The sequence below is a fragment of the Panicum hallii genome, chromosome 1 (assembly GCF_002211085.1).
Source record: "Panicum hallii strain FIL2 chromosome 1, PHallii_v3.1, whole genome shotgun sequence".
Classification (NCBI taxonomy): Eukaryota; Viridiplantae; Streptophyta; class Magnoliopsida; order Poales; family Poaceae; genus Panicum; species Panicum hallii.
Window position 1 is genome coordinate 8916807 of NC_038042.1, and position 14790 is coordinate 8931596.

At 41.6% G+C, this 14790-nt stretch overlaps 1 protein-coding gene across 1 annotated transcript; it reads left to right on the forward strand.

The window, feature by feature from the left end:
- Positions 1–6524: 6524 nt before the first annotated feature.
- On the forward strand, positions 6525–12315 carry LOC112890663 (vacuolar protein sorting-associated protein 29). The gene is made up of 4 exons (XM_025957511.1): positions 6525–6654; positions 6737–6978; positions 9721–9858; positions 11686–12315. The coding sequence occupies exons 2-4, from the start codon at positions 6847–6849 to the stop codon at positions 11983–11985; spliced, it is 570 nt and encodes a 189-aa protein (XP_025813296.1). The 5' UTR covers positions 6525–6654; positions 6737–6846; the 3' UTR covers positions 11986–12315.
- Positions 12316–14790: the final 2475 nt, after the last annotated feature.

Genomic DNA, 14790 nt, shown 5'->3' on the forward strand with positions numbered 1-14790 from the left:
GAGGCGGGGGCAGCGCCGCAGAGCGGTCCACTGGATTTTTTATTCTTTTTCCTTTTTTTCTTTTTGATTTCTTTTACTATTTATCATTGTGTACTTGTACTGTTGGAAATTCCAGCCGAGGATTCTGGAGGAGCCGATCCGATCCTGGATATCCGGTGTGAGAGGGATTTATGGCTATATTCTCCTTATTCAGAAAAAGGGCTTGAGATATTTTCACTCTGGGCAGTTCCTCTGGCTGCTTTTAGATCAGGGGGATATTGCGCATGGCAGTGGTTCAAAGGAATTAAATGCGAGAGAGTAGAATCATCAACGAGCTAACAGTCGGATAAAGATTTAAGATGGTTGGGATTACAGAGGTGAACTGATACGGTTGAAAATGAAAAGGACAGAAGATAGTAAATGCAAGAGAGTAGAATCATCCATGGAGAAACGGTAGGAACAGAAGGAAGGAGGACAATTGAAAAGAAAGAGACAAAACTGATGGGCTGGAAAAAAAGGCCAAAACATCTTTATAGTAAAGCTACGATGGTATTAATTGGAAGCAATGAAACAAAAGAGAGAGCGTGTAAAATGGCATGCGGACGTACGTGCAGCCAACCTCTCACCGCGTGCGTGGAGGTTTGCAGCAGCAGCAGCAGCAACACAAGACGAGGTTAAACTCAGGTCTACTCGCCGGCGCCGTGAATTTCCGCGCTCCCTGCTGCAGTAAAGAGAGCCGTTGGTAAACGGGCGGGTGCCCGTGCGGCGCGGCGAGACGCGTGGGTGCCCCGGGTGGGATCGAGCCGCACATGCGCGCCGCACGGGGCGGTCAGAAACTCGGGGACGGTCAGAGAACCAGCACCAGCTGTTGGACACACGCTGCCCCAGCCCGTGAGCTCGGCTACCGCGTGCACTGCAACCACCACACTGTGCGCACGCAGCTCGCAGCACGGTGCCTACGTGGCGTGGCGGCCCCACGACGCGTGCGGGATGCCGGGGATGGCCTCGGCCTCGGCCCTTCCGTTCGGCCGTCGACGATCCGTGCTTTTCGTGCTGGTTCGTCGAAATTTAAAAAAGTTACTAAAATCCATGCAAGTTTGCGACCAATCTCACTCCAACTGCTTCGATCACCTTGCCGAGTTGGAGGAGGAGAGAGAGAAGCAGATCGAAAAAGGCACGTCAAGTCCACGGTCGCTCCTGTCGCTTTGCGCCATGGTGCTCGCCAAAAGCCGAGCGCCAAACAGGTACCGATCAACCACCGAATTTAAAATCCTCAAAAATGCATTTAAAGAAAATTAGAAAAAGCATGATTCGAGACGAGGGGAAAAACACAGGAGAGAAGTCCGCGTACGAGACCGGCTCAGTGAAGGGAGAACAGGTGATGTAAGGAATGACGTCACCGCCGACGCAACCGCACGCTGGATTTTTCTCAGAGGCGGGCTCATTGATTGGCTCCGGACCCCGGAGACGCGACGCGTCCGTTTCGCGCCTTTCGGCGGGGTTAGCCGGCAGCAAATCGTCCGTGGTCTCCGTCACCGTGACAGCGTCCCGCGAAACAGGCGGTGCACGAAGGATACGGTGGTCGACCGTGAGGATTGCACCGCGTTTGACAACACAAACAAAACCGACCGACGCCTGCACGGGTGGATGGAGCTCTCCCGGGGTTCCTGTGAGCACGTCGACGCACGGGGTTGACGAGGAAGGAGTTGAGTCGCCGTGAAGCCCAGGAACGACGACGACCCACTGGGATCGTTGAATGGCTGGGAGCTTCGGTTGTCAGGACATCATGACTGAGGAGGTTCTAGATTCTTTTCTTTTTGAAAATAAAGGAGGTTGTAGACTTGTAGTACATGTCTGGAGCGTTCTAGGGGATATGGGATTTATAAACTAATTTTTAGTCCGATCACATCGGATATTTGGATGCCAAATAGAGAGGTTAAATATGAGCTAACTATAAAATTAATTGTATAAGCTGGTGGTGATTCACGAGATGAATCTATCAAGTCTAATTAATCCATCATTAGTATATATTTACTGTATCATAACATGGTCAAATCATAGACTAATTAGGCTTAATAGACTCGTCTCGCGAATTAGCCTCCATTTATACAATTAGTTTTTTAATTAGACTATATTTAATACTTCTAATTGGTGTCCAAACATCCGATACGACGGGACTAAAGTTTAATCCCGATGACCAAACTAGCTCTTATTGGTAGCCTTGGAAAATCCGGGTGTCGACCCATGTCCCTTTATGCTTTTGGGAAAAAAATAGAAATCCAGGACGGGTCAATACTTCGAGTAGTTTCAGCTCAGATTTGGGCACCTTCTGTATATTTGAGGTTAATACTACTTTCTCCGTTTTTATTTATATGTTATATTAGGTATGTACTAAATTAGATTAATTTTGATCAAATCTATAAAAAAATATAGTAACCACTGTACTATCCAATCTATACACTATCAATATATATATATATATATATATATATATCATAGTGGACATAATAAAATAAATTTAGTACTGTAAATGTTATTACGGTGGACTCAATTAAATTTTATAGTGGATTTAATGAAATAAATTTAGTATTGTAAATATTATATTTTTTATGGTGCACTTAATAAAATTTTATTTAGAATAAAGCTAATACGATATGAAAATAAAAATGCAGAGAGTAATGCACCAGCTTTTTTAATCACGTCTGCTCGGATTGGCGCGCTAGAGAACTCGTTTGGCTGCGCATCCGGGTCAACTTTGGATACGTAGAGAGATAAACGTTGCTTTTTTGTTTTCTATAAAAGGCTATCAAATGGGAATCATTTTGTAATTTTTTCTGGTTATGCTAAAATAACCTTCATTTGATCGGCTCCAGTCAGTGGAATATATATACTCCAATTAATAAGCACGGTTCAAATCTCTATATACGAATCCTGGATCAAACCGCGGGCTCCTGATAGGGCCACGTCGCCCGTTAACGCGCTAGCCGTTGGATCGAGCGTTCATGCGATCTGGTTCGTCCAATACAGGTCGGTTTGGATCTCCCACCCGATTAAACGAGCCACGACGTGTGCAGACGCCGCCGCCGCCGCCGCCGCTCAGACCGCGCGAAGGACGCACACCCCCGCCGCTCGACGAACAGCGGCCGCCGGATTCACCACCACAGTCACGGCTCCGGACTCCCGCAGCACGACATCACTGGCCTCCCCTTCGCTGCCCTTATAGCCCGCCACCCTGCGAGGTCTAGCATCGGTGCTGATGCCAGCGTGAACCGCCAACGCCACCCCTGCTCAGGACACTCGTGCGCGTGGCCTGGCACCCTTAGGCTGTCCCCGACCACCCTGCGTCCACCTACGGCTGCGGGCCGGCAAGCTGGTGGCGCCAACGCCGTGTGCAGCTCCTCGATGCCCTGTGCTCCCTCCGGCAACTGAGCGTTTCGGCCAGCGTTCCCAGCAATAGAAGCGGCTGCTGACATATATGGTGCCTACCAGCTGCTTGACGAAATGCCTACAAGGTAAGGTGCTCAATAAAAAGGTAGAATTTTTAGGAGTAGTAGTTGGAAAGCTAATTTAGGGTGCAATGTATACATGTGCTCTGATTCAGAGAACATCATGCAAGTTTGCTGAGAATGTTAAGAATTTTCAACATTAAAACATCTTTCTGATTTCCTCTTCTACATACATCAGAGTCGTCTTTCACCTATATTTCCTTTCATCTCCACTGGATCCTAATCTCCCCTTATAGTGAAGATGTTTCCTTTGGGTGTTGTCTTTTTCATGCTAAATGTGTTGTTCATACAATCACAAGCAACTGATGTTCACAGAAATTTCAGATCAGTCCTGATATCATTTTCTTGGTGCATGCTTACTGTATTTTCGAACATTTCAGGTCATGATGTTCATGTATTATGAGTACACAATGGTATTGAAATGTTCAATTGATTTCCTTTTCTTTTGCATTAGAACTTTCTCTATAATTCCCTTATCCAGGAACCCAGCATGGTGCTCGGAGTGTCTAACTCATATTTGCCTCCTATGAGAGATTATTAGTCAAACTACTGCAACTTAAAAAGATCTATTTGTTTCTTAAAAAATATGCACGAGTGTTATCCATTCATTTTGTCTGCATGCGAACATTTTTCCGTTGAATAATACAAGCTTGTACATGCAGTACCATATGTTAGCATGCATCAAACCTAGCCTCAAGCTGTATCTCGATAGGATAAGCTAGCAGGAAGGTAGTTGAACTGGGATGGCGAAGATAACCAATATATATAATCAGCTGAAACTTTGAAAATCAGTAATAATTCATAGAAAAATTGCAAAAAGGAAATCCAGTTTTGTTAGACTCCGTATGAGTAGATCTATGCAATAGATACTTAATATGTGATGTTTTCGTAGAAAGTTTTTGCTGTATATGTGTATCTATGGTTTTTAGGGTTTAATTCACATCTGTAGTTCCTGTGCTCCTTTTGTAATGAAAATTTTATGGTAGGCTACTCATTGCATGAGTGTGCTGTGGTAAAAATTTCGAGTTCATTAGATAAAGTATAGTTGAGTTACTGATTAAACTTGGTTTAGGCTTATTAAATGGTTTATAAATATTTAAAGATTCAGTTTCCTTGGCTGCTTTCGAGATGACAGAAGTAGGAACAATTTGGACTGCTCTTCAGTAACGAATTGCTTTTCTGACACTTCGAAATTGGTTATACTCTACTATCTTTCCAGCTTTGAGCGATGTCGTGTTTGTTTTCTTTGATCTGTGATTAGTGGTCTTTCTAATTCAATATCCATGTGCACAGATATAAATATACATGTGAGTTTTTGCTATACAAAAGTTTATAGAATGGCATGATCTCACATTCCGATATGAACAACATTACTTCCATCAATCATCCAATTAACTGATCTTCTAGCAGTAAACAACTATCCGTGTATTCACAATTGCCTTGACCCTGAAAAGTGGACAAGTATTTTTCTCATCTTAACTATATATTAATCACATACAGAACAAGACGTATACTTTTGTTTCTGTATTTTACATTTTAGTTAGTAGATGTCTCTCATGTAGCCATTATGATATTTTTATGCATAAAGCTCCACATATCGACTAAAAAACAAAAGTAATCTATCATACTCGTTTTCCAATTCAATGACATTCCCACAGTCCTATAACCCTAAAAGTCTAAAACTCCCACATGCCACTGAAATAAGAATTAATGATTAAGCTCATAATTAAGACAAATAATTTTGTGTACTCCGTATATTGATTTCAATTTAATAATATTGTCTTTAAAGTATTTGATTAAACCAAGCGAAGAAGTTCAATACTGATGTCTTAGTCACTGCTTGATAGCCACTTTTTAGTAATTAATGCAAAACACATTATATGCTACCTCTAAATGCTTTCTCTATATTCCTTCTCTTGTCCAATCAAATGCTGCCTGCAAAGTCTAGTAGTATTGAAGTGTCTTCACCACAGCATATGAATTTGATCTTGTTGATTCTTGATCAAGAGATGTTGTGTTTTAGTCCATCAAAATCAAAATCAAGAGCCCATATAGTCCCAAATTAGTGCACTCAACTTACAAACGTATTCGCTGCCTAGGCATCTGGCGGCCTCCACGAAGGGCGCGGCAAAGCCGGGATCTTCTATATGTCTTCCGGAAGATAGATAAGGGTATTATCTTTAAAGCCCAGGGCCCAATTAACACATGGTTGGAGCTTTGGATCGTGCACGCCCAGCGCGCAGCTGCAGGAGGAGCGCTATCACCCCAATCGCATGCAGCCAACGCAGAGCAAGGAGGCTAGGGGTCCAACAAGTGCAGAAGCGGAGAAGCAAGCCGTCAATGCTGGAAGGCTCCCAATTCTTATAATACCATCTTCAACGTTTTTTTCGAATTGATTCAACATTTTGAAAACGCTAATCCTACACTTTGGATAAACTAATTCAACATTTCTAGAACAAATGTTGAAATAGTATACCACATATATGTTGAAATGACCGATTCAAAGTTAAGATAGTACGTTGAAATGTTGAAATTCTAAAATAATAATAAAAAAATTAAAATAACATATTGGATCTCGTTTTGTTCCATTAATTCCAAAGAATATTTTGGTTCAAACGGAATGTAAATCGAATTTATGGTTTAAGAGAAAATATGATTTGAAGTTAGGAACTTGTTTTGCTTTCCAACCACGTCCCTCCACTCATGCTGCGACACGTATCTACCTCAAGCTGCCTCCCTGCTCCGCTTCCACCTGCTGCTGCCCGCTGCCGTGCATCAGATAGAACTCCTGCACGGATCCCAAACATTGGAACACGGCTAATAAAAAATCTTGCGGAGGATATATACGAACCACCGGCAAAGCCGCGCCGGTCTTTCTAGTTAATGCACGAGGCTCTCGGCCTACCAGAAAAAGAGAGATTCGCGGGCCCGCTACTTGCGGACCAAATGAAGCCCATACATACGAACCATGCCTAGCCAGCAAAAAAAAAAAAGGCCCAGACGCCTAGCAAGGCTCTCACGCGGCCGAGGTCCTGAACCACACATGGGCCCACTTTCGTACAGCCAACCGGGCCCCCGGACCCGCAACCTGGCCCCACGTGCTTGCCCCACCGTTCCTCCTCAGTTCCTTCCTGCCCTTTCCGTCGACGCATCTGGAGTGGAGCCAAGAGTAGGGAGACCGATCTTTGTTCGCGGGGGAGGGAGGGTCCGGCGAGGTGTCTGACGATTTTGACCCGGATCATGGTGTGCAGCTCGAGCAGGTAGAGAGGAGCGCTTGACCTGAGGCGGGGCTTGGGAGACGCGGATCCTAGGGGCAGGGGACCAAGGGGAAGGCTAGGGGGAGAAGGCGGGAGCGGGGAGGATGGTGCTGGTGCTCGCGCTGGGGGATCTGCACATCCCGCACCGGGCGCCCGACCTGCCCGCCAAGTTCAAGTCCATGCTCGTGCCCGGCAAGATCCAGCACATCATCTGCACCGGCAACCTCTGCATCAAGGTAACCTCGACCTTCCTCGCCGCGCCTACCCGGCCAGGCTGGCTGCCAGGGGAGACCCCAACCCCTCTTCGATCTATACCATCTCCTTCGCTTGCTTCCTGTGTCCAATTTGATCGCGCTGGCTAGGTCGTAGTGCCGTGGATTGTAGGGGTTGTTTTGGTTGTTAGATGTAACTAGATCAGCAGCATCGGTGTTCGGTTGAACAGGGTACGCGCAACATTTTGAGCTCCCGGATGGATATAGCACCGAGCTTGCAAGGGATTAGTTAAAACGCCTGAGCGTGATCTTATGATCCCCTTTTTGTTGGAACGAACCACATGATCTATGGACGCCATCTGTTTGCAAATCGTACTCCATTGTTGATGCTCTGTTAAAAGAGAATAATGATTTATAAGCTCGAGTGCTTAGTATCTAGATGTTCAGTACACAAACGCCGCATCTTACTGCTTAATGGTGAGCTCTCTTCGATTCTGGTTTGAATCTGTAAAGGGGAAATTCTCAGTTGGCAACATGTTTCGCCATGTCTATGCTTACTAGGCCCTATGCAGTTGTAATACACTGTGGAGTTTTCCACGAATAAAAAACTTTACTAACAACTAAGGGGCGTAGTTAGAAAGCAATCCTGCAAATATCATGTCTATTTTTAGGTAGCTTGATGATATCATATCACACATTACAGTTGTGCTCATACAAATTTGTTACTATTATTTCATACTCTTAGCAAGTTCTCCATGCCATACTTCTGAAACTACAAATTTTCAAATCAATTCGTTGCCAGCTCTTCCTTGATTAAACTAAAATCTCTTAGTTGATCTTTTAGAAAGTAGTCCACAGGGAACACATAATAGCTGCCACCACTAGATTTATTGAACGAAGAACCTATAGTGCTAAATATTAACTATACTGGCTAGCTCCAAATGATCAGCTGAAATAACTTTTTTTTTTATTTCATCATTCATTTTTATTACTGATCGTAATGTTAGTTGTCCCCTAATGTGTAAGGGTAAGAGAAATTTGTTCTAAAAAATGTACCTAGTGAAAAGCTGTGCAGGTTTATGAAACTGTACCGAAACTGAAAACTGTAGGGGAGCATGCTATTGGGTCTATATTAATTAATACAAATAACAGGCACTGTGGAATTTGCAGAAAAGCCTAGTGGAGCGTATTAACCTTTTCAAAGCTGCACAATAATGAAAGCTAAAAGATGGAAAATTCAAACTCATTTCACTGGAATCCTTAGTCATAGCCTTTTAATAAGTCAAACAAATTATCAAGAGATATCGTTTATTCCTTGAGAAATTCCAAACCTTGAACCAGAGAGATCTTCCTTCATATTTTTAGAGGGACCTTGTCAGGAAGCATTATAGTTATTCTGATAGGAAAGAGCGACTAGCTTCTGGCTTAACATTGCTAATCCTACTGGTCAAAGAATGATTAAAAATATCAGACCTTGTAAGAAAAATGGGAAAGGTAAAACTGTAGTGCAGTTTTTAATATTTTTTCATTGCATTTAGCTGAACTAGATTACTACATCTAGAGGGAATATGAAATCTTATTAACTGCTGATGGTTCATTGAGCTCAAACAGTATTGTGTGATTCCCCATGTATCCATTCAGAAACCAGTGTGTAAATATATGCGCAAGTTGGTCATTAATCACCCAATTTTCAGTTCTCTCTAATCTCTACATCTCCAAAGGGAAATAGAAGGAACTAATTTCATGCCAACTAACTTGCCTGCGTATAAGGATAGCTGTAGAGAATAGTGCTTCAGGTCCTCCCATATATTGCTACTTGTTCGTTTTCAAGTTTTTGGCATCGTATAAGCATTTCAATTGATTTGGCCTACTTTAAACTTCTCCAGAAACCTAGTTTTTCTGAGGTTTGCTCAAAAGTCATAAATCCCCATGAGGCCACAACCTTCCAACTGAAATCAGCTTTTTTAGGATATCTAGTACAAAATCGACATAGGCCTGCAGGTTATGCCCAAGAAGTTGTCAGCTGTTTGGCATAGCTTGCTGCGCCATCGATGATGTGTTGAATTATCCTTCTGGAACCTAAAATTGACAAAGAACAATTATCATTTCACATGTATGGGGGCATGCTAAGATAGATCTTGTGCATCAGGCACCAACACACAGGGTTGTAAACACCTACTGGAGCTTCACCTAGTACAAGTGTTTTTGGCTTAATGCAGCATATATGCTTGGTTATATTTTTCTTAATAAAAAAAAGAACAATAGAAGAAAATTGCATTTCAAGTTGATCAAGTTGCAATTCAATTTCGCAGTGTATTTTTAAAAAGAACAGTGGAAGAAAATCGTATTTCAAGTTGGTAAAGTTGGTCTTTAATTTTGTTTTAATTCTGTGTGGGGGTGGAGGTGGAGTTGTGTATCTATTACCTACTTGGAAGATACTAGAGAATATAAAATAATTTGGACACTTGAAGATGTGGGGCTATGATGATATGAGTTCTAGTTTTAGTACTACTCTTTTTTCATGGGATGAATGACTATGCTATCCTTCTCAAGAAGTGTCTGATTCTTTGTATACTTTCATGTATTGGTTATTCTTTTATTTTACATGGCAGTGCATTCTTTAACTTGTCATTGTTTCAAATGAACTTTAGAACTAGGTTGTGCTATCCCATTTTTCTAATGCAGATGGATGACTTATTGACTTGTATGAGCTGTGTTTTTATTCGGATGAAGTACAGACTGATAAATTCCATAATTTCCATCTAGGAAGTCCATGACTATCTAAAAAGCCTTTGTCCTGATCTCCACATAACCAGAGGTGAATATGATGAGGATTCTCGATACCCAGAGACTAAGACACTTACAATTGGTCAATTTAAGCTCGGGCTGTGCCATGGTCATCAGGTTCGTTTGTGACTCAAAGTATATGAAAGCTTTTACATTTGCATATTATAATACATTTTATTCTTACACGTACTTCTTGGAACGTAAAGAAAAGGCAAAATGGGCGTTTTGGTCCTTCAACTTCACTCCGAGGGTCAAGTTCGTCCCTCAACTTTCAAAAAGACCAATTTAGTCCCTCAACTTTTGTTTTTGGGTCAAATTCATCCTTATACTAATGTGATGCTCCATAATATCATGAGACTAACGTGAAAAGTCCTCTTTACCCTTGACTATTTCCTCTCCTTCACAATTTGCATGTGGAGCAGTGCTGCGGAAAATTGATCAAACATGTGCATGCTGTTCTTATATGATCAGATTAAATTAAATATGAAAGGGCACTTCAATAAATGCGAGAGACAACAAGCCAGGAGAAACAACAGTAGACCTATTATGTCCTATCATTGATTAATTATAGCAATACAATAATGGAAATTGAGTATGAGAAGAAGGAGCCAAGGGTAAAAATGACTTTTCACATCAGTCTCGTGTTAGTAGGAAGAGCCATATCAGCACAAGGACAAGTTTGACCCAAAAATAAAAGTTGAGGGACTAGATTGGCCAATCTAAAAGTTGAGGGACCAAATTGACCCTCAGAGCAAAGTTGAGGGACTAAGATGCCTATTTTGCCTAAAGAAAACTTACGCTTGTTTTATGATGCATATAATTTATTATGTGAGATCATGTTTATTAATCTGGTTAATGCTTCATTATTCTATGCTGATGAAGTATCACTTTGCTATCTGCATGTTTGTGATCCTAGACTGTGTATTTAGTTGGATGAAGTGTCATCTGTTAAAAGTTTGTGCACGTGTTAGATCCCACATTCGCACAGACTCAACATTTTTTGTTTCTCTGTATGCATTTCATGCCCCACGCTTACGGCGTACATTTGACACTTCTTTGCAACTACCTTTAACTATTAGATGAAATTGGTTGATAGGATACAAAGCTTGGAAAATGGTTGATGACATAAATGAACATTTTTTCAGCTCTTACTAAGGAAATGGAATTGAACGCATGACTTGTTGTATCTCTCTAATGTGGAAATATGTTTCTTAGTTTTACCAGTGGGATCACTACCTTTATCATAGAATTACTGAATGAGATGCTTAGTACAGCACCCATGTTAAACTGTTTTCTAGTGTTCAGTGTTGTGAGTCCACTGTCTTGTCCTCCAAAATGCAAAGTTTATAAAGTGTAACACTATAACCAGATGTGTTTCTTGTCCACTGTTTCAATTGTTGCATTGAAATACATGGTTGCAATGTTGCGATATGGCAGCATAAACGCACCTTCAAATGGCCTAGGGTTTCATTGAACGAAAGATTTTATTTTCTAAAGTTTAAACAGTCGATGCTGTCTTGTGGGTGGCAGAGGCTTCCATAAACCATATCCATAAATTGGTTTTATACTCCATCCCTGGGGACATGAAGCCTGGGCACACCATAAAGCCATACTTCTGGATAGCCATGCACCGTGTTCTGCACCTTAATTCACGCCACTTATGAACTTTTTTTTCGCATAGTCCATTATACTATTTTCACACAGTACTTCGCCATTTATAGCCATACCACTTCAGTGAACATGATTAAAGGGCAAAAGTTGGCTGTAAGAGCATCATTTGCGGATTATGTGGCTCTTGAATTTCAGTAGATCAGCTCTATATTGACTCCTGAGCAGCCCCCATGTCAAAAATTTGTGCATGCGGTCATTGAGGCATCGATTGTCAAATATATATATTTCTCCTAACCTTTCTCACTGAACCTGTGTGGCAACCAACCGTATCAGGTTGTTCCGTGGGGCGACCTAGACTCCCTGGCAATGCTGCAGCGGCAGCTGGACGTGGACATCCTGGTGACGGGGCACACCCACCAGTTCAAGGCATACAAGCACGAGGGCGGTGTGGTGATCAACCCCGGGTCAGCCACAGGCGCCTACAGCAGCATCACCTACGACGTGAACCCGAGCTTCGTGCTGATGGACATCGATGGCCTGCGCGTGGTGGTGTACGTCTACGAGCTGATCGACGGTGAGGTGAAGGTGGACAAGATCGACTTCAAGAAGACGGCCACGACGATGCACGCATAGCTTTGGCTCTTGGCACGGCGCAGAGGACACTGAAATGGACTCCGGACATGTCTAGGTCCTTCCTGTTGCGCCGCCCCCCCCCCCCCCCCCCCCCCCCCCCCCCCCCGATTGATTCAGAGCTCCCTGAACTCTCTTTTTCCCTACCGATTGTGCTCGCCTGTTCATGTGTAAAAAAAGACAGCTGCTTTTACGGATTAGTTGACCAGATTGTCAGGGTGGGTGTTAAATGTTGAGCGTGTAGTAATGAATTTGGTTGTTTTAATTAAGAACAGGCGAACCTTGATTTGCGTTTATATGCAAAATAGAGGAAATAATGGGGGTTCTTTCTGATGTTTCGTATTTATCAGTTATCACTAGGGCGAGGGGCTCTCCTGATAACAATCGGCGGAGAGCCCCCACCCCCACCGTCTCATATGTTGCATGTTAGTCATGATGAGCACATGCATATTAATCTAAACTTTTAAAAAAAATCAATACTTGTACAACTATACATTCAAATTAAAATTCGATTATACCATTATATCTTCAAAACAAGATCTCACTTGAGTATGTTTTGCTCAAAGTGGTGAAGTTACTTTTTCAATAATAAATCTTACTTCCTCTACCATATAAATTAGTCACAAGTTACTTTATATAATATATACTATTGACAAGTTATTTCCTGTCATGAACTAGAAAGTTACTTTTCTAAAATTTATACACTATAATGTTACTTTTTCTTAACTTTCACGAAGTATAAAGTTACTTTTCTTAATAAAGGCACGGATAAGTTACTTTTTGTAATTTTCACGGAGTACGAAGTTACTTGCTTAGCACTGGATTGTAAACTTATTTTCAAACTAAATATAACAACTTTTCTTTTTTTTTAAATCCGGTGGGATTAGTCTTTTCATTTTAAAAAAAGTTTGAGGGCTCTCCTTTTAAGAATAAATGGAGATGCCTCTCCATTTAGATTTTACCTTAACCTTATCACCATATTATGTTCCGAGTAAAATGCACGGCCGGTCTTCGAATTTGGCTTATAGTATCATCTAGACCCTCAAGCTTCCAAAATATACGTTCAGATCCATAAACTTACTGTCACGTGAAGTTCAAATTACCATTTTTAAGTTATAAAACATAAGTATTTATACGGATGTTGAATTTACATGTGGGCCCAAATTTTATTTTAAAATTTTTGTGCTCAATTCTTATATTTACAAAAAAAATTTGTTTCAAAACTTTATGTCCGAATATTTTTTCTAATGTTTCCTCCAAAATTTATTATTTTTACAAATTTTGTCGTATGTGTTAAATTTTTGTTCAAATTTTTTATACAGATATTTTGTATTTGAACATATTTGTACAAGTAATTTTTTATGATATTTTTGCGTGTATATGTTCTAAATATAATTTTATATTTTAAAAAATTGTATAACTTTCGGTTTAGTTTAAGCAACTCTGATTTGGACCTCACATGACACACATGACATGATTAGTAAGTTTAAGAATCTGAATATACATTTTGAAAGTTGGGGATACAGGTGACATCTCAAGCCAAGTTTAAAGTCCGGCGATGTATTTTACTCTTGTGTTCCAGATGATGCTTCAGTGAATGAATGGCGTACTACATCATGTAGAGTGTCGTTTTGTTAAAAAAAGAAAAGGAAAGAAAAGAAAAAGGAAAATTAATGTGCGGCGGCATGGCTGGCCTCGGCCTCCTTTACCGGGCAGGGGGCTCCTAGAGGTCAAAGAATGAAAAGTTGGACCAGTCAGAAAACTAGTGAGGCTGGTGGTTCGATGGTTGGACCAGTGCACGGTCCAAATGTGGTGCGTATTTTCTTTTAAAAAAATAGGGTGCATAGTTACCCTTTTCAGAATAAAAATCTTGGTGAGATGGCTAGTGGAGGCTCTACTCGACCTGTAGAGCACAGTTCAAATCCCTACCTCTATACTTTTTCCACTTTATTCGGTATGTTCTGCTCTGGGCTCTAGTTTCCTCATTGGGCCGGCTAGAGGCCGGGTTTCAACCCAACAAACGTTGAGAATATGCTAGTTGGATCCAGTTTTTCAGTGAACCGGTCTGGTGTGAATTGAAGTGGTAGCATCACCGGTTCACGGTTTTTCTGATCCGACCCGTGGTTCGGTTGGTTTTTTATTCTATACTAGAGGTTATACCGGGAAGAGCCCACGCAGAGGACGGGTGTAGGATCAAGAATACCGACTAGAAGTGGGTGAATAAGCGGTTTTAACTAAAATTACAAACACTAAGTTAATTAAAACTAAGTAAATTTAATTAGTAACATAAGTGAGCTCCTATTTTTACTAAATCATATCACTAGTGGGCAACCTAGGGTGACAAGTAGCAAATCAATCTCTAGTAAGGTAAAGAGCTCAATGTAAAATGCAAGAATAAATTGAGCAAAGAAGTAACTGGGCACGAGACAAGAATTTTCCCCGTGGTGTCGATGACTCGCCAGTCACCCCTAATCCATATTGAGGTGGATTCAAAGCTTCAACCTCTCCTCTATCAAGAACACTTCTAGATCTTGAGCCAGCTTGAATCTATGAACCTCTCAAAACCTCGATTCCACTAGAGTTGCTCTTCACCACTCCGGCGAGGTGAGCACAAGAACCTCTCACAACCAAACCGGAGCTCCTCCACAGTCTTCTTGAAGGGCTCAACGGTTTCACCTTCTCCAAGCCGTCTATGAGACAGCAACCTCCAAGAGTAAACAAGACGATGACGCTTACTTGAAGATTTTCTAGTACCACAAAGCTCAAACTCTTGATGCAATGCACTAGGATGCTCCCACACTCTCAAAA